General features: G+C 37.9%; 1 protein-coding gene across 1 annotated transcript in view; it reads left to right on the top strand.

Moving 5' to 3' along the window:
* The first annotated feature begins 1,844 nt into the window (after positions 1 to 1,844).
* Positions 1,845 to 21,659, top strand: part of RNF125 (ring finger protein 125) — a 29,085-nt gene continuing 9,270 nt past the window's right edge. The window contains exons 1-4 of the mRNA XM_006919998.3: positions 1,845 to 2,028; positions 12,544 to 12,697; positions 15,890 to 15,984; positions 16,677 to 16,767. Of these exons, the coding sequence (XP_006920060.1) occupies positions 1,865 to 2,028; positions 12,544 to 12,697; positions 15,890 to 15,984; positions 16,677 to 16,767 (504 nt within the window). The 5' untranslated portion in view covers positions 1,845 to 1,864. The remainder of the gene's footprint in view (positions 2,029 to 12,543; positions 12,698 to 15,889; positions 15,985 to 16,676; positions 16,768 to 21,659) is intronic.

The following is a 21,659-nucleotide window of genomic DNA, read 5'->3' as shown; positions in this document are numbered from 1 at the left end:
AGCAAGAAAAGGACTAGAACGAGTCCATTGGATTTACCCACATGAAGGCCACCTATCGGTGACACTGGCAACAAAGCAGTTTTTGGACAGATGGAGGTCCAGTGGTTGGTTCAAAACCCAGGCTGGACTGGATAAAGAGCAGATTATTAAGAAATGGAGACGTAAAAGTAGAGAATCAGGTCAAGAAATTTAGCCTTAAAGAGGACATAGGGCAGGAGCTGAGCATCGAGTGGAATCAAAGGAGGATTTTTGTTTTTCTTTTAAAGATTCAATTCATTAGCAAGCTATTTTAGATCATATATCCCAAATCTGTCCATCTCTCACCTACCCAAATATCTCCACAGTCCCGAATTTTATTGTCCTCACTTGGACTAATTCAGTAGCCTCTTAACTGGGTTTCTCTGCTTTCTTACTTTGTTCCTGTCTTTTTAAAACCACACAGCAGTCAGAGTAAATCAAACCATGGCACCTTGAATAAAATACAAATTCTTGGTCCTGGCCTATAACATTGGATGTGAGCAGGCCTGTCTCCTATTCTGTCTCATCCCATCTACCCCCACCTCCACCCTCACCCAACCATCTCACTCTGCCCCTGTGCTCTGGCCCCACATGGCTTCTGGTTTTTATTCTTGCCTTGCTCTCTGACTCCAATGTTTAGCAAGCTTTTTTCTAAATATTTGAATGGTTGATCCTTTTTCATTATTCATGACTCTGTTCAAATGTCACCTCATCCAAAAGGTCTTCTCTGACCTTCTTATCCTCCTTGTCATCCTCACTCCCTGTTTTATCTTCTTCATGGCTCTCATTATCTGAAAAATTCTTTCTCATTTATTTGTTGATAACTCGTTAAAATTTAAGTCTGGGTGAAGTTTATGAGATTATGTATTATTGTATTGTGTAGTATTGTATGTATTATGTATGATTATGTATTATTTCATAATAAGCATGTGAAACTATAATTATCTCAAAATAAATGTATTTTTTTTTAAGTAAGTTCTTGTGAGAACTGGGATTTTGTTGGATTGTTGAGAACTGGGTTCCCATCACCAGAACGGAGTCTGGCATGCAGACTTAAGATTTAATAAGTCTTATTAAATGCATACGTTAATAAATGACATATGGTTATGTTTCAATGGTTATGCTTACAAGCGAATGGAGTAGAGAATACAAACAACGGCAGGAGATCCTGAGCAGAGGAAACGGGATCATAGAATTTAGCACTAGAATATCCGTCCTAGTGTGGGCATTCGAATGCAGGTATTCAGAACTCTTTCCGCTAGCCCATGCTACCTCTCCGTTAATGGAGTATTGATTAGATCACTGAAGTAGAGGTTAGCACTGTCTTAGAAGACGCTCAGTCATCGATCATCTTTGCGGCCTATTACGATTACAACGGCCCAGGACTGCTGGGACCACCACCTTACAAGCGGGTGTTCTCTGATTCCCACAAAGCATGACCAGGCCCGCGCTTTCCTTAACTTGCGACCGTGGGGGAGGAGGATGTGCGCTCCAAACTGGAAAGTTCACTGCCGAACCAGGTCCTCTGCTCTGCAGTTGAGGTTTCAGGTTTCAATCCTCTCAGGACCACGAGACGTTGCAGCGTACACCGTGTGGTTGCCGCCTCCGCGCCTCAACCCAGGCAGCAAGCGAAAGGCAATTTCAGACGCGCGGCCGTGCACTCGGCCTGCCCTAGAACCGGGGTTCGGCTCTGCGACGGAGGCTGCTTCTAGGCTGCTTTTGCTGCGCGCTCTGGGAGGCGGCGATCACAGCTGGGCCGGGACTTCCTTCCTCCACCGCAGGACAACAAAACAACCCGGCAGCAGGCAGTGAGCTCTTGGCAGCTGTCTCGGTGAGAGGAGCAGCGATGGGATCCGTGCTGAGCAGCGATAGCGGCAAATCCGCTCCCGCTTCGGCCACCCCCCGGGCCCTGGAGCGCAGGAGGGAGCCGGAGCTGCCCGTCACGTCCTTCGACTGCTCCGTGTGCCTCGAGGTGTTGCACCAGCCTGTCCGGACTCGCTGTGGCCACATGTAAGTGCCAGGGGAGCTCGTTTTGCACACCTACCCTTGGGGGCGGGCGATGCTGTGGGAGCCGAGGGCATGGGGCGGGGGTGTTCAAAAGCCAGCGCTTGAAAGAAACTGCTGCAGGGAGAAACCTGGACCGTCGAGTGCGGGCCACGGGAAAAGTGCCCAGTCGGAAGGATTTCAGGAGGAGAAAACAGCAAGAACTGCCACCTTATGAAGCCCTGATGGGAGCTCCAGGGATGGGGTTCGGAGGCGCAGGACCTGCAGAGAGCCAGGGCTGGCCAGCTGGCTGGGGAGGGTGATCTTGACAGGAGACCAGCACCCGCCTGGGCACTAAGCAGTGGGCTCCCGTAGAACACAGTTATCCCGCTGAACTCGGTTAATCGGGCAGTGCTTCCCTCCGCCCCCGGTTGGGTTTTGTTTTGCTGGCCGTGTGCACGTGTTCCAGAACACCCGCCGAGGCTCGTCTGTTGGGCAAACAGGAATCTGTGCAAACTGTCTTTCCCCCCCCCGCCCCCCACCCCGCCACCTCGCCTCCCTACAGACACACAGACCCCCCTCCAAGATGGTCTAGTCGAACTGGAATGTCCAAGTGACTTTCAGCAGTCGTTAGAGTTCAACGACCTGTCAGGGTGGGATCCGGGGCTGCACCAAGCCCGTGAATGCAGCTATTTAAAACTCAGCTACCGAGTGACATGTGGTTGCAGATAACCTGCTTTACCCACCGGCTCCCCACATCGATAGAAAGTATAGATAAAAAATAACTGTCTTAAAAATCATGTGCTATTTAAAACTCGCCGTTAGCGCACAGCCGTGCTGGTTTCCAAGAGTTTAAAAACAAAATCTATAAAATTGGCACGTTCTTAATTTGTACTTGAGTAGTAGCAGGAGCTGGATCTGCGAATTTGTGTTTGTTTACTTAGAAGCTTTCCTTTTGTAGAGGCATAGGTGTATGACTGAGTGTGGGGGTGGGTGGGGTGGAGACGGCATAGAGCAAGAGCGGAAGCCTACTTAAAGTCTTCTTTGGATGACCCACTAATCATAGTTTGATGAAAGGCCAGGGGGATACCACAGTGGCTAGTATGTGCTTTTGGCTTGGGGGTGGGGGAAGTACCATATTTTAAATTCAAAATGCTTTTTAAAAGGACTTAACTTAGTTGGTCCTTGACACCTGTAGCCTATTACCTGAGAAATGGTTTTCACCACTGAAAAGCCTAGCAGTGAGCCAAGGGAGAAAAATCTGCAGCCCACACAATGTTGGAATACAGAGTGCCCTGGACATTATACTGTGGTTGTATTCAGGGCCTGTTCTTTCAGCTTTGTACTTCAAACTCAAGGCTAATTTACCTCCTGGCTGATTACTGATGTTGTTTCCCAGCTGTCCAGATGTAACTCATGACATGCTATCCCAAGGCCAAATGGAAGCCAAGATGTTTTTGTGTAACCATATAAAGAACATTGATTAGTTCAGGGTGAGAATAACCTGTATATAGTTTGTATTTGCATTAAAGCTTTAAAGTTGCACCAGAGATGCACAGTTGTCATCAAATCTTGAAGAACTGAAATGGGCAGTTTTGCTGTTGGATGTTGGAGATTGTTTTCTGATTGAGGATTGTTTTCCCTGGTTTAACTTTCTGTTTGTAGTGGTTTTAATTCTGCTAAAGGATAATACAAATTTACAAAATGTTGTCTTGTTTAAAATCTTTTTCTTTGTTAGAATGAATAGGAAACCAGCAACTGGAAAAAGTCATGAAGTATAATAAAGGCTGGATGGAATGACCTACCCTCACTTTACTGTTCTTTGTTTTGACAAATCTATGTCCATTGTTCTGGCAGTAGGCAGAATTTCCATAGTCCTCTTTTTGGCAAATTTACTTAGGCTCCTTCTACTTTATAAATGTTAATTAGAGTCCCTTCAACACTGGAAATAGTGAATTCTGTTAATACCATTTGTACTTCCTAAATCAATTACTCTCTTCCATTGAACTTAGATTGGAAAATGATGCAATGCAAATGAAGCCTCTCAATGTTATACTGAACCGGATTCCCAAATTTGTTGAACTAGGTCATTTATGCTAATTTCTGTTTATAAACCTATTTCAAGTTAAGTACAATAATGGCAACAGTACCTTGAATGAATATGTATATAGCACTTTATAAATTGTATTGTGATTTAGTAGAAACAATGGGCTCGATAGAGAGCAGGATTTGAAATTCAACTGTGCCACTTATCAGCTCTGTGACCAACCTGATGCTTAATCTCAAGTTGAATCTGTTGCTTCATTTATAAAATAGGGTAATATAATTTTTTACGAGTATTTAAAATGTAAAAGTAGCTCATAATAAAGGTTCAAAACATAGTTTCCATTTCCTTGAAAGCTATTACACAAAGTGAAAACTCACGAACAGGTATTATTTATGTCTATATTTCTTGTAGAATAAAATTGGGCCACATTTCCAAGCTGCCTCAGATGGCCTTATTTTTAGCTTAATTCTCTTTCCTTTGGTGAAGTTTAAGCAGTTCCATTTTAAAATTTTGTGATTTCAAATTGACTTTACTCATATCACTCTATCAGTTGTAAAAATACACTTGGGGGGAAAAGGCTTTTCTTATGTTGTATTATCATCGAGCTGGGGAAAGAAGAAGTTGATAAATTATAATTGTTTAAAATGAAACTGAAAGGGAATCTGATTTACATTTAAAAGAAATAGTTAATGAAATTTGTTATCCAATTGGATATGGTAGATATGGGGTGGAGTACTCCCGAATAGGTGGCAGAGATAAAGGAAGCAGGGTTTAGCTCAGGAAGAAGTTAAGGAACTCATGATTGGGCTTGTTGAAAGTACAGTAGTCCATTAGGGAGATAGCCAAGTGGAAATACCCCAAAGGCACTTGGGAGAGTAGGTTTAGAGAAAGAGGTCAAAGCTAAAGATAAGGGAGTTACCTAAAAAGGGCTAAGAGGTTGAGAACAGACCTAAAAGAACTTACTAACTGGAGTGTGATAGAAGGTGCAAGGAGCCACTTCTCCACTCAACTGAGTAGATTAAATGGCTCACAGAATTTGCCTATTTTATATATTTTTTAAATGAAATGGTTGAGAATAATTCTGAAGTGCTCTCAGGTAAATGTTTCATTTGTGGTCAAGTATGAGCAGTAAAACCTGCACCAAATTAGTGGTTCTTTAGAATCTGAGAATCAACTGATGAGTTTTAAACTCTTCCAGAAATATACATCAGTGCTTTCATTCACAGATGCAGATAGTTGAATTGAGGTAGTGAGAGTTTATGGAAGATCCCATATAATTGCAAATTATCACTAACATAGTAGTTGACCTGTGATTTTACTTTAGATGAAATTTTGCAGTTTAAATATGAACCATCCCGGCTCCTGATACTAAAACAAATGTATATAGAATGACTCCTCCCAAGCTACTTGGGTGTCACTTAAAATGGGATGAGTGGAGTCTTTTGTACCATCAAGGTCCAAAAACTATTGAGGGCCATTGCTCTAATAAAGGAATACTACCTTCCATTTTGCCACTCCTTTAAGGTTTAGCTGACACTTATTAGGTGTTAGATATTGGGTGAATTAATGAATGACTAAAACAAAATGCAGTTTGGGTAATTCGGTGAACACCCCTCAATTGGTGACAACCACTCTATAGTGCCAGCCAACTGAGTCTATGTAGTCTGAGTCCCATGATAGTTTTGAACTGTTCCTTTATAGGGTTACTTATCTGTGCCTTGTTACTGAGAATTTCAGAAGGATGTAATTAAGCTGACCTGAAATTTGCCTCTTCCGGTGGTTAGGCTGCTCTGTGTTTACTTAGCGACAGTAGTGTTGTCATAGGCAAATTAAATATTAGTGATCTATTAAATTATGTATTCTCTAGCAAACAGAACCTATATAATGTAGCAGATTGGGTTTTATGCTGAGATTCTACTTAGAACCTGGCTACTGGCTCGTGGACCAGCAGCATTACAGAATGTTGGGCCTTACCTCACATCTAATCAATCAGAATCTGCATTTTAACAAGATACCCAGGTGATTTATATCCACATTAAAGTTTGAGAAGCACAGCCTTAGATAATCCTTTTTAATTGACAGTAAGATACAGTAAGTCGCGGTCAATGTTTGAGGGGTATAGAGAAGTACCCCACTAAAGGAAATAGAGTTAGGTTAAAGGAAATAAAATTTTCCTTCAGGGGTTAAATTTAAAATCAACCCATAATGGAATGTAGAGATATGCAGAGCCCATTTTTGGAGGCTAAATGATTTCCAGGATGGACTTTGTAACCTAATTGAATTCATAAGCAAATCAAAGGAAATCTTGAGGGACATTGCGTAGTTGGAGGGCCTGTGTTCTAAGGATAACTGCACTTGAATCTGTCCAGGTTGATCCATCACTGGTGAAGAGGGAGTCGTGTGTGTGTGTGTGTGTGCGTGCGTGTGTGTGCGCGTATTGCCCTATATTGCAATATTTTAGACTGAGACTTTTATGGTCGCCTTGAATAACAATAGCAACTCTCCTTATTCTATTCACATTTTCAAGCCAACTCAGGATTTTCTTCAGCTTCATATTGGCATATCCTCAGTGAGGCAGCCTAGTGCTGAGAACATAAATAAAATCTTAGACTGGCCACATGTTGCCAATGGCTTCTTCCAGAATCACATTTGGGAACTGCCTCTTTGTAACTCATTTTGCCTGTCTAGCTTTAAGCCCCATGGAGTCCCATGCATGTCTTTCCTCTTTAAATCTACTATACTTAGGGTTTGTTTTACCTCTTAAGATTGGTACATAATTTTACCCAATGTCCTCAGCAACCCTTTCCCCCATTTTCCTCCAATATTTTGCTCACCTCTTCATTTAAAGGTTTTATTGCTAATCACTAAATTTAGGGAAACAGAAAGGAGTTAATAAGATAACCAATGAGAGTGAGGCAATTAAGTTTCCAGCTGGTTTCAGAGTTCTTAGAGTCATTATCTAGTTCCTAATTTCTTCAGGAGCTGTAAACACAACAGGGGTGAACTGCAAGTGATGCAAATGATTATGGAGGGTGAGTGCTCCACAGGAAGGGGTGCCAACCCATATGGCCATGTGGGAATTGAGTCCAGTGTTGCAGAAGTTTAGCTTTTCAAGAGAAGCCAAAAATTTGGGTTTGTGTGTGAAATCTAATTTTAAAGCAATAGCAACTCATTCAGAATTTTTGAAAACATTGAACTGATCTTTAAAAAGTGCAATTGACTTCTATCTTCAGCTTCTATCTTTCACCTAAATTCTCCTCATTCTGATTACGCCCTTTATGGTTCATCATTTTCAACCACCTTATGGAGCAGACAAGTAGGAATCTCTTATCTACTTAGGTTCGTGTTCATTTCCATCCCTTGGGTTCTTCCAGAAGGATACAACACCCTAATTCTCCTTTGGGCAATTCTTCACAACTGACTTAATTAGTTGAGTTTACTGAGTAGCTGCTACATGTCTGGAGCTGTATAGGAGGGAGGCCTACAAGATTCTGAATGGTTCTGTGCTATATATGATCTTCTCCGTGCAGTGTTGTTGTTACTGACCTGTTTGGAGAATTTTTGTTTTGTTGTGTTGTGTTTTCAGCTTTATTGGAATGATACAGTACAATTTACACAAAGAATACAGGTTGATGAATTTTGGTAATTATATACAGCCCTATAACCATCACCACATACAAGATCTAGAACAGTTAGTTTCATTACCCTAAAAAGTTCCCATTGAATCCTTTGCAGTTAATCCCCTCCCCAAACTCCTGGTCCCAGGTAACCCCATCTGCTTTCTGTCACTAAGTTTTGGAATCATACTATAAGTAGTTTTTTGCATTCGACTTATTTCACTTAGCATAATGGGACATATATTTATTATCATTTGGTATGTCGTAAATCCTTTAGCCTCTACTTCCAAAATAAATCCTAAATCTGTTCACTTGTACTGTGTAGTGCTACCTTGCTTGTCTAAGCCACCATCTTATCTTGAACTGACTCTTACAATGGACTTAAAAATGGTCTCCTCACTGTGGCTCTTGTACCTTTGTTTTCCATTTTTGACACAGCAGCTAGTGATCTGTATAATTTAAACCAAGTCATGTTACCTTCCTACTTAAAACCCTCCAATGTATTCCCATCACTCTTAGCTATGGCTTTATAGCTTGTTTCCTACCTACTTTCCCACACACCTCTGATTACTTGGCTTTTAATATCTCAGCAAGATGGTGCCTATCTTTTGTACAGATTTATGCATTTTCTCATAAAGTCTGCAATATAACCATGGAATAACTGTTCTTGCTAAAACCCACTCAAATTCATTTTTCTAAAGTTTTGCGTTTTCTCTCGTCAGCCTTTTATTATATTTCAAATTGTTTGATGTTCTTTAAATTTATTTAAATACTCATAAATGCAATGTAAATGTTTTTCTTCAAATCACATTCCAGTAAAGATATCAGGTCTCTCATACTCCAAACATTTCCCTTCCTAATTTTCCAACTAAATTTTTCTCGGGACTAAGTAAAGAAATTTTAAGTCATTGTGAGGTGGTTCATCTTCTCCAACATTTTATTATGAAAGATTTCAAATATACAGCTAAGTTGAAAAAGCTGTACAGTAAACACCTATATATCTACTACTTAGATTCTACAATTGTTAATTTCACTCTATTTGCTTTTATCTCTCACTTTATCACATACCTATCTATCCATCAATTCATCTTATTTTCGATGCATTTCAAAGTAATTACAAATATCAGCACACTTTATCCTTTCTCATATCGGCTTTTGTAATATTAACCAGAGTACAATATTTATTTATGGTTTGTTTTTTCTTATGGTAAATTACACATATATTGAAATGCATACATCCTAGGTATAATGTTGGCCAAGTTTTGACAAATGTTAAACCCAAACCCTTGTCAATATAGAATATTTTCATTACCCCCAGATAGTCCCTCTTGCCCCTTCCCATCCAATCTCTGCCCATATACCCCCATAGGTAACCATCATTGTAATTTTTTTTCTACCATGGATAGACGTTCTATTCAAGAACTTCACATAAGTGGAGTTATACAGGATGTACTCTGTTGTGTCTGGCTTCTTTCACCCAGTCTGTCTTTGAGATTCATTCATATTGTTGCTTGTGCAGTAATTTGTTCTTTCTTTTTTATTGCCATGTAGTATTCCATTGTAGGAATATGCCATGTTTGTTTATTTTCCTGTTAGTGGACACCTGGCTTATTTTCAGTTTGGGGCTATTATGAAAACATTCCTTATGAATATTCTTGTACAAATGGACATATTTTTCATTTCTTTTAAGTAAATACACAGGCTTGGTCTTGTAGGGCCAAAGGGTATCTGTATATTTTGTTTTATAAGATAGTACCAGACCATTTATCTCAAGTAGTTGTAGGTGATTAACTTTTTTAAAGAATTGTTTATAATTCAGGTAATATGGTCATATGGTTCAAACTTCAAATTTAGCAATGAAAATGCCCTCCTTCTACTACCATACCTCTTCTTTCCAGTTTCTCACTTCTCTAACAAGTAGATAAATGTCCTTATCTTCTTTATTCTAGATGTTTTATACATCTACAAACCTGCAGGTAGCTTATACTATATGTACACTTCTATACTTTGCTTTCTAAGAAATTTTAGTTTGCAGCTATCTTGTCTGTGGACCTTATTATAAGACCCATAGCCCTTAACTTTAATAGCCCTGTGTGGATTCTAATTAGAAAATTTATAAAATGTTTGATCACTCCTAAACTTTTTATGCTAGTGTATTAGGATAGGGATGTTAAATTCTCCAGCTGTCATGATTTGAATTTGATAACTATGCCTTTAAGGAAAGAATTTTAACCTTATATCTTTTGAACTAAGCAGGTCTGCAATCTTGTTTCTGCACCCAGAAAGGAAGACTGGAGCTGCAGTAGCTTCCAATTCCTTTCCACAGTAACACTTTTAAAAGTTGTGGTTTTTATGTACTCATAATCAGTAAATTCAATTCTATTCCAAAACACCTTGGTCTTGATATGTTTCTTTCATTTAATAATCAGTTTTATTAAAATGAGTAATTAACTAACCTACCAGATTTGCAACTAATATCTCATATAATGCAATAACATCTATTTAATGCTCATTTGAGAGTTTCATGCCACATATAACATCACTGTACAGACATAGGGGGTTATAGTGAGGGAGTTGATTTTAAAAATGATTTAAGTGTTCTACTTTTTGTGAATATCTGCTAGGCATTTTCATTGTTACAGTTACCTAACATAGTTACAAAAACATGTGCAAAACATTTACAAAATGACAACAGGAATGTACTCTCTGTAAAGCCCCCTGGTTTATACAGGTACATCAGTGATACAGTTTTGCTGCTTCTGCTTCTCAAAGGGAAGAATTAAAGTGTCTTTAAAAAGACTGCAGACTTTGAACCTCTCCCAAAATTAAGGAGAAAAGCACCACTCTCTTCTGATTGTATGTCCTTGGCAAGTTGTTACACCTCTTTGAACCTCAGTTTGCCATCAGCCAAGGAGGAGAGAGCAGAGCAGCATTTTAGGATTACTGTAAGGGCTACATGAGATAAGGTATGTATATCAGCACCCACCGGAGACCTTAACACAAATATTAGTCTTCTGCTTGTATTGGCATAAACTCAAATAAGTCGTGGGAAGAAGAGAAAGAGTTTTGATTGACAAAAAACAAAGTGTTATCTGCTTGCTCCTAAATTATATAAACCAAATAATTCATATTAGAACCATAGGTGTTGTATTAGATATGTGAATTATGAGTTGAGCATTTGAACCATTTGTAAGCAATACCCTTCAACACCCATCCTTTGAGAACCAATTCTTAGGCACTCAAAGAAATACAAGGACAGATTGTGCCTTAGAATTTAAAATTAATCACCTGAGACAGAAAGAAGTAAAATGGAGTAGAGGACTTAGGTGTCTTGATTCCAAAAGTATTGCTCTTTCCAACTGGGCCAGCTGTGGTGGTGGAAAGAAAAGTTACTGAATTTGGGGTCAGAAAACCCCAGCTTAAGACCAGCCAAGTTCAGGTACTTTATATAGATGTGACCTGGCAGAAATAACTTACCCTCAAAGTACCTCAGTTTCCTTATCTATAAATGGAAATAATGAGCTTTCTTAGGGGTTTGTTAAGGTTAAATGAATTAAGGTGTTTTTAAAATTTGTAAAAAAAAGTAAATCAAGCTTGAAATTATATCAAAATAAAGAGTTACCAAACAACAATAATAACAAAAACACCTAGGAAAAAAGGAGTAGAAACCTAGGCAGATCTGGGGTTCTAAATAAAGAGCAGGACAGCCCCATTGAGTTGTTGCTGAATCAGTCTTTATGTCACTCTGTTTAGTATTTATCTTCCACAGAGAGGGTTCACTTAATATGGCCTACTTCAGATTCTCTCGCCTTCAGCAGGGGATGTTGGGCACCTCAGTTGAGGTCCCACCAGATTGTATCTAAGAAGTATAGTTCCTGCAGGGCAAAATCAGGATGCTATTGCAAGAAAAAGAGGAAATGGATGCTGGATAGGCATAAACATCCATCAAGTGCCTCAGAAACTATGCCAATATCAGCATCCTCTGTGTGCCCATAAGAATTTTATAACAGATGTAAAAAGAGAGTACTTTAAAGAATCATTAATGGCTGATATCATTAAGAATTCAGTTTGCAAAATTTCATTGAACTGTGTACCTATGATATGTGAACTTTTCAGTATGTATAGTATACTTAAATTTTTAATAATTTTTACCATGTTTAATACTCCTACATAGATATTATATGCTGAATACTTTAAGAGCTATCAGATCATGCTAATGTGTATAACCTCCCTAAATGCTCCTTTTTTTACTTCTGTGTGCACTTAGCCTTCAACAGCTCCTATAAATAGGTCAAGGTATTGTGCGAATTATATTGATTATATTAAGATTTTATTATGATCATTTTTAAACAAACTAGAGAATATATTTCTTGAATTGGAGGACATTCCTCAGAGCTGTAAATCTGATTAGATAATTTTCCCAATCTAGGGATGACTTTAAAATTATTTTATAAAGACTTCTAAAATAGGTGGTATATTTACCTCCTCAACTTGCTGCTATTTTCTTATTTAACCCACAAAGTTCTACAGAGCAAAGACCTATTTTCCCAAAAAATTTTTAGGTAAAATGATATTAAAGAAAAGAAAGAACACAGTGAGTGTCTTTTGGATTATAGTTTTAACTCCATTTATAAAAATGCATTCCACTACTTTGTGTTCTTTTGTTTAAGTGCGTGCAGTGCATGTAGTGAGAACATGTGGCCTGAGAGAAGCATTACTGGGAAGGTAAGAGACTGGCCAGCATAGGATGCAAATAGACCTTTAATTTGGTGTACAAGATGTCATTAAAATACAGCTTATACAAATGAACAGATAGATAGTGGTGGCTCCTTTATACCTTTTAAGGAAAGTGATGTATTCTTGGTTTGTTTTGGGTAGATTCTGCCGTTCCTGTATTGCTACCAGTCTAAAGAACAATAAGTGGACCTGTCCTTATTGTCGAGCATATCTTCCTTCAGAAGGAGTTCCAGCAACGGATGTAGCCAAAAGAATGAAATCAGAGTACCAGAAATGCACTGAGTGTGATACCCCGGTAAGCGACCATGCCTCTGCTCACAGTTACCAGCTTAGACCGCTGAGAAAATTGTTATGCAACTAATCATTTCGCCTATGCCTTTGACCTCATCTTACCCCGACTTCCTAAAGTTTATCGTCTCAGCCTTTGTCCAATTTCATATGTGTAGGCTGTTGAAAAATGGTCACCTGACTCCTACCATCATCTAATTTTTCAAATAAATGCTTTCGTCAGCCACCTCTATTTCGTCTCTTCCTATGACTCTCATGACCCTCTGTTATGTGGCTTCCATTCTTGCTACTCTATTGCACCTTAGCTATAAATAACTTTATTACCAAATCCAGTGGCATAACTGCACCCATGTTCTACTGGACTTTGCAGTATTTATCTCTCTTCCTGTAGTATTTTGATCACTTCTTCATTGCAGTTTTTATCCTTTGATACTATGCTAGCCCAATTAGATCATTTGAGGTCTTGGAGGCCATGCAAAAGATTCTAGATTTTATCCTAAATGTAATATTGAGTCATAGGAAAAGTGTGAACTTTTGCTTGGGTTTAGATTTTCATGATATCTCTCTAAGATGTACATGGGCAGTGGTTTGGAGGGGGCAAAAGCAGGATTGGTGAAGCCAATTAGGTGGCTATTTGGATGGATCAAGTAAGGAAGGTGGGTTAGGGTGATAGCATTATATATGGAATAAGAGAGTTTTTTAAGGTATATTTAGGAGAAAGAATCAAAGGAAATTGGTAATTGACTGGATGTGGGGGTGAGTGAGAATGAGGTGTCAATAATGCCTGGGAGGTTTCTGACATGAGTAGGTGAAGGTATTAATGTGGGGGACAGGTTTGGAGAAGAATCCACAGAGTTAAGTTTTAGGTATGTTAGATTTGAACTGCTAAGGGGGTATATTTAGATATACCATTGTGGAAATCAAGAGAGATCATATACTGAAGACCTAAATTTCTTTAGAAAACCTTTCTTGATTGTTAATCTAAATTATAGCCTGTTATACTTTCTCTTAGCACTCTGTATTCCCTTTATAGCCCTTCTCACCACTTCTAATTTTGCTTTTATGATTTTTTAATTTAATGTCAATTATCCCCACCAGATTTAAGTTCCGTAAGGGTAAGGACTATGTCTGTTTTATTGGCAACTGTGCACTCAGCACTTTGAAAAGTGACTGGCACATAGTAAATGCTTAATGTACGTGTTTTTAAAATGTATATTTATGTAAGACTCAGTGAGTCTCAATAAATAGCTGCCCAACTACAGAATTTATGCCTGGTCTTTGGAGTTAGACATCATAGGATCACACACTAATTCTCTCACTTATTCTTTGTGGTTTTCGGCAAGTTATTTATTTAAATTTTTGTTTACCTCTTTGGAAAATAAGGAGAATTATAGTATTTGTGTCATGTGATAGTTTTAAAGGTGAATGAGAAAGCATGGCTTTTAGCATGGTCTGAAACATAGGAAATGCTCAAAATCAATAGATTTTTACATTCATCTTAATAGATTATTGCTTATTTTTGCTTTGATATTTTTGTCATCATATAAAATTTAACATGCACAAAATCAAACTCGGGATATTATTTTATCATCCAGTTCTTTATTCCACCTTTGATGTTTACCACAAAAAACATTCTCTTAATTATCCCAGATGGAAATGCCCTTCTTTTTTTTTATCCCTTTCCTTTTTTCATCCCCACCCCATTTCTGATTATTCACAAGTATTTTGCTCTTTCCTTTGAGGTATTTCTTGGGTCTGTCTCTTCCTTTTTATGTTATCCCTCATGCCAGGAGTACTGCCGTTCCTCCCGTAGCCATTGTGGACTCTGCTTACTCTTCAGAGTCCAGGCCAGACCTCCATTTCATGAGGACTGGCCTTCGTATTCCAGTCCCCAATACATAATGGTTTCCCATCTGCTTGCCTACACATCTTTTATTCTTCCTCCATTAGATCGTAAGCACCTTTAGATGGTAAGCACAGTGGCTTATGCTTCTTCTGTCACGTCTTACAATGTCTTATAGAGTTTTGTCTCCAGAGTAGATATTGTATAAATTTATTAATTCATTTGTCAGTATGTAGTCCCTAAATTGCTAATTTATGTGAAGAATGCTTCTCTTTGTTGATCAAGGGATACAAAGAGGAAGAAACAGTTAACAAAAGTAATAGAGAGATGAGAGAGCACTAATGTGTAAAGTTGGGTGTTAAAGTTTGTACAGCGACTTGTTTTAAGACAGCTGACTGGATCAGTCCTATTTTTTACATCTTTTACATGGATGTTTGTAAAGCAAGGATTTGCTTTTACTGTTCCACTTTGTTTATATTTTTGGTCTTTTGTTAAGCAGTTATAACTGTTTCCTTGACATGGTAGATTTCATGTTTGAGGTTTAACTTTCGTAGCTTGGGCAAAATGAAGCTTAGCCACCTTACCACAACTGTAAAAGCTTCCTTTAGTACAAGATCTTATCAGGGTTTCTAATGAAACGTTGAGTAGAATATGTGTTATTTAGCAACAGATCCCTCATGGTTAGGCTCTCTGAATGTATATCTGGAGGAACAAGGGCTCTTTATTTGGCCTTGATAAAAATGGACTGCAAGAGCTGTCTTTTATGTGTGCTCTTAATGGAGCTATTAAGTATACTGTGTATTGTGAATTCATGTGATACTGCTAGATATATTATGAAATCATGGTATTTATATCTTTCCCTGAGGCACAAAGTTTCTTTTTACTTACTATGGACATTTCTAAAATCTGTCCACTTATTCTTCTAAACTCTATTTGTTTTCCTTTCTTTCTCTTTCTTTTTACTTTTTTCCCTTTCCTTCCTCTTCCTCTTTTTCCTCTCCTTTTTTTCTTTCCCACTTCCTTTTTTCCAACACCAATTTAGGTAATGGCATCTCCAAAAAGTAAATTTGAGTTAATGTATGCTTTTCCACTTTAAAAAATATGTGCTTTCTAGAAGAATCAAATTCAAGAACTCACCATTGGATCTTCAATGTATTAGAGAAATTTAAAAATTGTGTTAATTTTTGATAATGCCTTAACTTTGTTATGCTGTCGTCATGAATGCATCCTTTTAAAATCAACTGACGTCACACTATGAACTTTTTTGAAATAATGAAAGTGATAAAGCTGGATCACATAAAACTTTATCGATCCCCTTTTAAACAGTGAGTTTATTTTGAATTTGCTTTTATATAGGTTTGCCTCAGTGACATGAGGGCACACATAAGAACTTGTGAGAAGTACATAGATAAGTATGGACCACTACAAGAACTCGAGGAAACAGCAACAAGGTTTGTTTCAACACAGTATAGTTTAGTGCTGAATTTGATACGTTAATACAGAATTTAATGAGCTGGAAAGTTTAACATTTTTATTGCAAAAATATGCACGTATTTATGTTTAGGCTCTTAACCATAATACCTGTTGTTGGTAATCTTTTATTAATAGCAATAATTTAGAAAGAATTTTGCTCTCTCTACTTTAAAAACTTTGCATGGAGGAAATCAGCCAAACATTGGAGAAATGAGGGAAACGAACTCAGACAAGTTTGTATTAAGGAAGATCCAAAAATAGAATGCAGAACTGTTCATTTCTGCTAGTCTCCACTTTCTGACTAATAGATTTTTGAAGTAGATCATGATTAAGAGGTTATTCATCTTTAGTTTTCTATCACCACTGCTCAGTTCCCTAGCTCATTCCTTCTCATTTTGCTGGTTTTCCACTTAGAAGATAGGAAGCAGCATCTTGGTATATATTCTAATAAGGAAGTACCCTGTCCCCCTGAGGATACACACTTATATTTCTCATGAGAAAAAAATGTAGGCACCAACACCATTATCAAGACAGGAAAAATAATATCAAATCAGAAAGAATAGGGACTGGAAACGAGATCTATCCACATTTTATTTTTTACCTCTGGTTAAGTAACTACTGTCTAATTGCCAACAATTTTAGTAATACTTGTATTCTATGCAATTTCCAGGTGTGTATGTCCATTTTGTCAGAGGGAATTGGATGAAGAGAGCTTGCTCGATCATTGTATTACTCATCACAGATCGGAAAGGAGACCTGTGGTAAAGATTTTTGTTCTATATATTTTTGCAATGTCTAAATTCAATATACATTAGAAAATCCATTTGATAGGTTTTTATTATAGATATAAAGGATAATTTATGTCAAGGTTATGAGAATTCTATGACATTAACCATATGTGAAAGTGTTGAATTGAAACTGATAAGAATTACTAATGTGCAATCACCCATTCATTTATGAAATTAGACAACATTATCTTTTACAGATAATCATGGGCATAATCAACTAAGAAGATTCAAAATGCACAGTTAAGATCTACCATTATTATACTAACTGTGGTCACATCCTAAGTTAAAAACATTTTTTAATGATGCAAATAGAATTTTCATGAAAATACACTAGAAATGACAGTCACAGTCATTCATCTTCATTAATCAGTCTATTATTTTATTTCTTAATCTGAATCTTTATCTATATGCTTGCATATTAAATATACATATTGCTCACCATTTCCCAGATCCATAGTGAATATCTTTTTTCTTTTCAACCTGGCATTATAGTTCTACTTTGCGGTGTGGTTTTTATAATTTTCATTCCTGTATAGTTGTGAGGTAAAGCTGGATGATGATGGATATATCATCATTTACTTAGCCATTTTGCTATTTTTGAACACTTGGGATTATTGCCAGTTTTTAGGATTTGAATTCATGTTCTTATACATTTAAACTTCTTATTTTATTGGTTTTTTTTCCTAGGAGGAAATTTCTTAGATTGATATTTCTGGAAATGAGGGTGCAAACCTTTTAATAACTCTTGAAATATACTTATAAAACATATTCCAAAAAGTTTAAGTCAATTTATATGTATGTCAGCAATTTATGAATAAACCACTTTCACCTGTCTAAGATTCTATACATATATTTTAAAATTACTCAAGCTTAACAGATATAAAGTTATATCTTGAAGACTGTTTTAAATAGTAGTTTAGTTTTATATTATAATTGTATATAATTATATGTCTATGTGCATGTAAGTATGTGTGTCATTTAGATATATATGTTTGTTTTAATTTGTTGTTTTTTTCCTTCATAAAACCTTTTTGGGAAGTAGATGAGATTGAAACATAAGTACATATTAGGTAGCTAAATGATAGGTGGATACAGAAATAGATAGATATAGACAGATAGTCTTCACAATCCTATGAGATAGGTGTGATTATTATTCCCACTTTATAAATCATAAGCTGAGGCTCAAAGAAGTTAAGTCTTACAAGGTCACACAGCTGGTAAACCACAGTTTGAGCACAATAGTCTAGCTCTAGGACCTGCATGATGAACTCCTGTGCTCTACCAGCAAGTTCATGAGAAAAGCCACACAATGCAGTCAAAGGTATTTGTTATTGATCCTAATGGCCTTCAGGTTTGTTTCTTGGAATGGCTGGCTAGGAGCTTGATACATGTTCGGCCAGTAGGGATTGTCATGGGCTTTTCCGGCTCCATTTGCTCTGCAGGAGGAAGTGGCCTAAAGAGTTGTCTTATGATAGATCCCTAGAGAGCTTAGGAAGTTAGAAGAAAGCATCAGGATGGCATAATAATGGCTACCATTTACTGAGTTCTAAGTGTGTCCTTTTCTGCTCCTAGCAACCCTATGAAGAAGGTATTATTGACACAGCCTTAGTCCTGACCAGTAGTGCTAGGGATGCTGCTCTGGGTGGAGGAACATCAGGTACTCTGGACCATGGGCTGCATTATATAGCAATCTAGGGCAAGCCATATGCTGGAATGTCCACTGGTACTGTGTACCTACTCCAGCAGAAATCCTGTCCATGTGCTTTTTGCTCAGTTTGGCCATCAGATTGAAAGTGGTCCATTCCAGCTAAGTCTTCCATAATTAGGTCATTGAAGACAGTCAACCAAAGGACAGAAATAAACCAGAAATGGTGGGATCAGATTGCTCCTGGAATTTAGTAGTTAAAAGCCCAGGCTTTGGAGGAGAAAAGCTTTGGTGCAAATCCCAGCAAATCTCATTAACCTCTCTGCTTCTGATTCATCATTTGTAAAATGGAAATGATGATGATGATGCCTTTTTACAATATCTTTGCTCACAGGATAATAGTCAAATATTTAAAGTAAGCAGGTAAATATCTTTGCTCACAGGGTAATAGTCAAACATATAAAGTAAGCACTCTTTGTCACATGGTGTTTACCTCATAAACAAAAGAGGGTGGTGGTGATATGGTAGGTTACTACTACTTTTGCACCTATATATAAAATCAAGGCCCGAGATTTCTCAAAGAAAGCCATGTACTCTCACAGTTGGGGAACCTAAGCTGGGAAGAGTGAGGGAGGTCAATTGGTAAAATTTCACCACAAGACCAGGATATTATTATGGCCTTGAGGCAGGAGCAGATTATTCAGAAGATTCATGGTTCTTTAACATGCTAGGGTCATCTAGAGATGGTCACTGGAACAGAAGACCTTCTGGTTTCCTAAGTTAGTGTTTCATTTTTGAGTAAAAGCTCAAGGCACATGTCAGTCTGAAGGATCTAGAGCCAGTAGAAGTCAGATGTACGCTGTGGTTATGAAGAGGCTGGAGGTGGACACTGTGGCATGGCTGGGGTTCATGTGCTTAGGGATCCCCAGTGGGGACGCATAGGTGAAACACACTGGTAGAAGTGCTGGGCAAGGAGGGCTGAGTCTAAGGCTGATTCTGGGTTGGAGTAGAAGTTAGCAAGGATATTGCTTCAAAGGAATGGATTGCTTGTTTTGCCTGCAGATAATGAGGTCAGTGATGCCATCTGACTTCCTTGGAGTAATAAGTTTCATGGCAGTTAGAAACTTGGACAAATTTGATTCTGCCTTCCAGAAATAATTAGATAATTCAGAGCTCAAACTATAAGTAACTAATCTTCTCTTTCTGATTTGCTCAAAATTGGGTAGTAGGTTAACAACATTGAAGAATTTTGACTTTTCCATATGCAGCCATAAACAGCTCTGTTTTGTCACATAGTATGTATATTGTCATGTTTAATATTCTGAAAAATTATATCAGTGGTATATTAGACTCAAAGGAAGCAAATGACACAAACAACGTGCTTGAGACTGAATTATGGGGCTAACTTGAGAGAAAATTGATATTTTATCTTGTGAAGGGAAAACATTTTAGCCAGAACCATACTTTTGGGCTATTCTCTCTGGCCAGAGTGCTCTTTCTTTTCCTGATTCTTATTTATCTTTCAGAGCTCAGCTTAAGTTTCACTTCCTCAGGAAGCCCTCTCTGACACCCAAATTAATTTCAGCTCTTGCTTTTCTCCTTTTTTTCTTATTTACCACCATTTATAGTTATATATTCATTTCATGTCTGTCTCTTCCTCTAAGTTATTAGGTTCACAAAGTCATGGGACTTAACTTCTTTGTTTAAAACTCCATGTCCAGTTCTTGGCAGAGAACCTGGCACATAGTAGGATATATATGAAAAAACCATCCACCCAGGTTCAAAGGTTCTCGTAGTCCTTTATTTTCTGGGACAGGACTTCTCTTGGTTTGGAACGTAAACTATGGTGTCTGAGCCACTTGTCTCTACACCAGTTTATTTCCATGGGTATGTAGACTATCTGCAACTTAACTGAGCAGTGTGTGCATAAGTGTTTTAGAAAGGAGAAAAATCTTCATTCTATTTGCTTTCAAACTCCTGCTAAATTATATATGCAATCTGGTACCTTGATTCTGGTTACGTATTTGCCTGTAATTATTTTCAGTACTTATCTCTTTTCTTTTGGAGATGGATTCAGTGATCTTTAATTTCTTCCCACAAATGGCATTTACCATCATAAGGAAAGTATTATATAATTGGCTGAGTTGCTATGAAGATTAATTTAAACCAGAGATATAGCTGAATGTCCATTGTTACAGAAGTTCCAAAGCATGAGATCCTTTGCATCTTGAGATGTTTGTAACATAAGTGCACTGTCTTCCAACTCGTTTATACTTGTACTCTTAGAATTCATCTTTGGATTTCAAGTCTTGTCAGAATATGCCCTTCATTGCTCTTAGATGACATATATAGACAGTACTTGGCAACTGAAAGGCCCTGACAGTAAAAAATAATGTTGTATGACATCTGTGTTTTTAGAACCTAAGAAGAAGGTACCAGAAAGAGGTAAAGTTCTCTCATTCAGTTTTCCTATTTTTGATTAAATCAGTTGTGCACGAACTTTAGAATCAGAATTCAAGTTTTATAATATAAAATATACCTCATTCACAACGAGGGGTTTCAAGGACCTGTACTGAGAGAGATATTCTTTATGAGATCCCCTGTAACGGCACAAAAATGGGGAAAAGCAAGGTTTGGTGAACTGGAAGGTTGACTATCCCTGTTAGTTGTGTTCTCTCAGCTATATTACCCTTTTTCTTAATGGTATAAGGGAGAGGTGTCATTTTGAGGAACCTAATAAGTTCAGAAAGACTGGGATAGGGACAGGATGGCATAGCTCCATGGAGCAGCATCAAATCCATTCTATGTCTTTGGTAATTGGTGGGAAGGGTTTTGGGAAATGTGCCTGATGTACCCATATTAGATGTTCGCATCTAGGACACCGATGGTCAAAGGTCGTATGTTCCTATACAGATTTTTATACATTTTATGGATTCTCAGAAGCCCTTACCTTGCAATTCTCAACGTTTTCTCAATGACAGCACACCTAAAGAATGATGCTAAGCTGGACATGTTTCTAGAGTGTAGCGGTCAGCACATCTGCTTCACACGCAGAAGATCCTGGGTTCGTGCCCCAGTGGAGCCACAGTCCATGGTCTATGGCCATGCCCTAAACAAGCCTGATGTCTGATCTTGGAAGCTAAACAGGGTTGGGTCTGGTTAGTACTTGGATGGGAGACCACCTAGGAAGACCAGTTGCTGTGGGCATAAATAATAATAA

The sequence above is a fragment of the Pteropus alecto genome, unplaced genomic scaffold, assembly GCF_000325575.1.
Source record: "Pteropus alecto unplaced genomic scaffold, ASM32557v1 scaffold146, whole genome shotgun sequence".
NCBI lineage: Eukaryota > Metazoa > Chordata > Mammalia > Chiroptera > Pteropodidae > Pteropus > Pteropus alecto.
The sequence above is the reverse complement of the archived record's forward strand: the minus strand, read 5'-3'. Positions and strand labels throughout refer to the sequence as shown.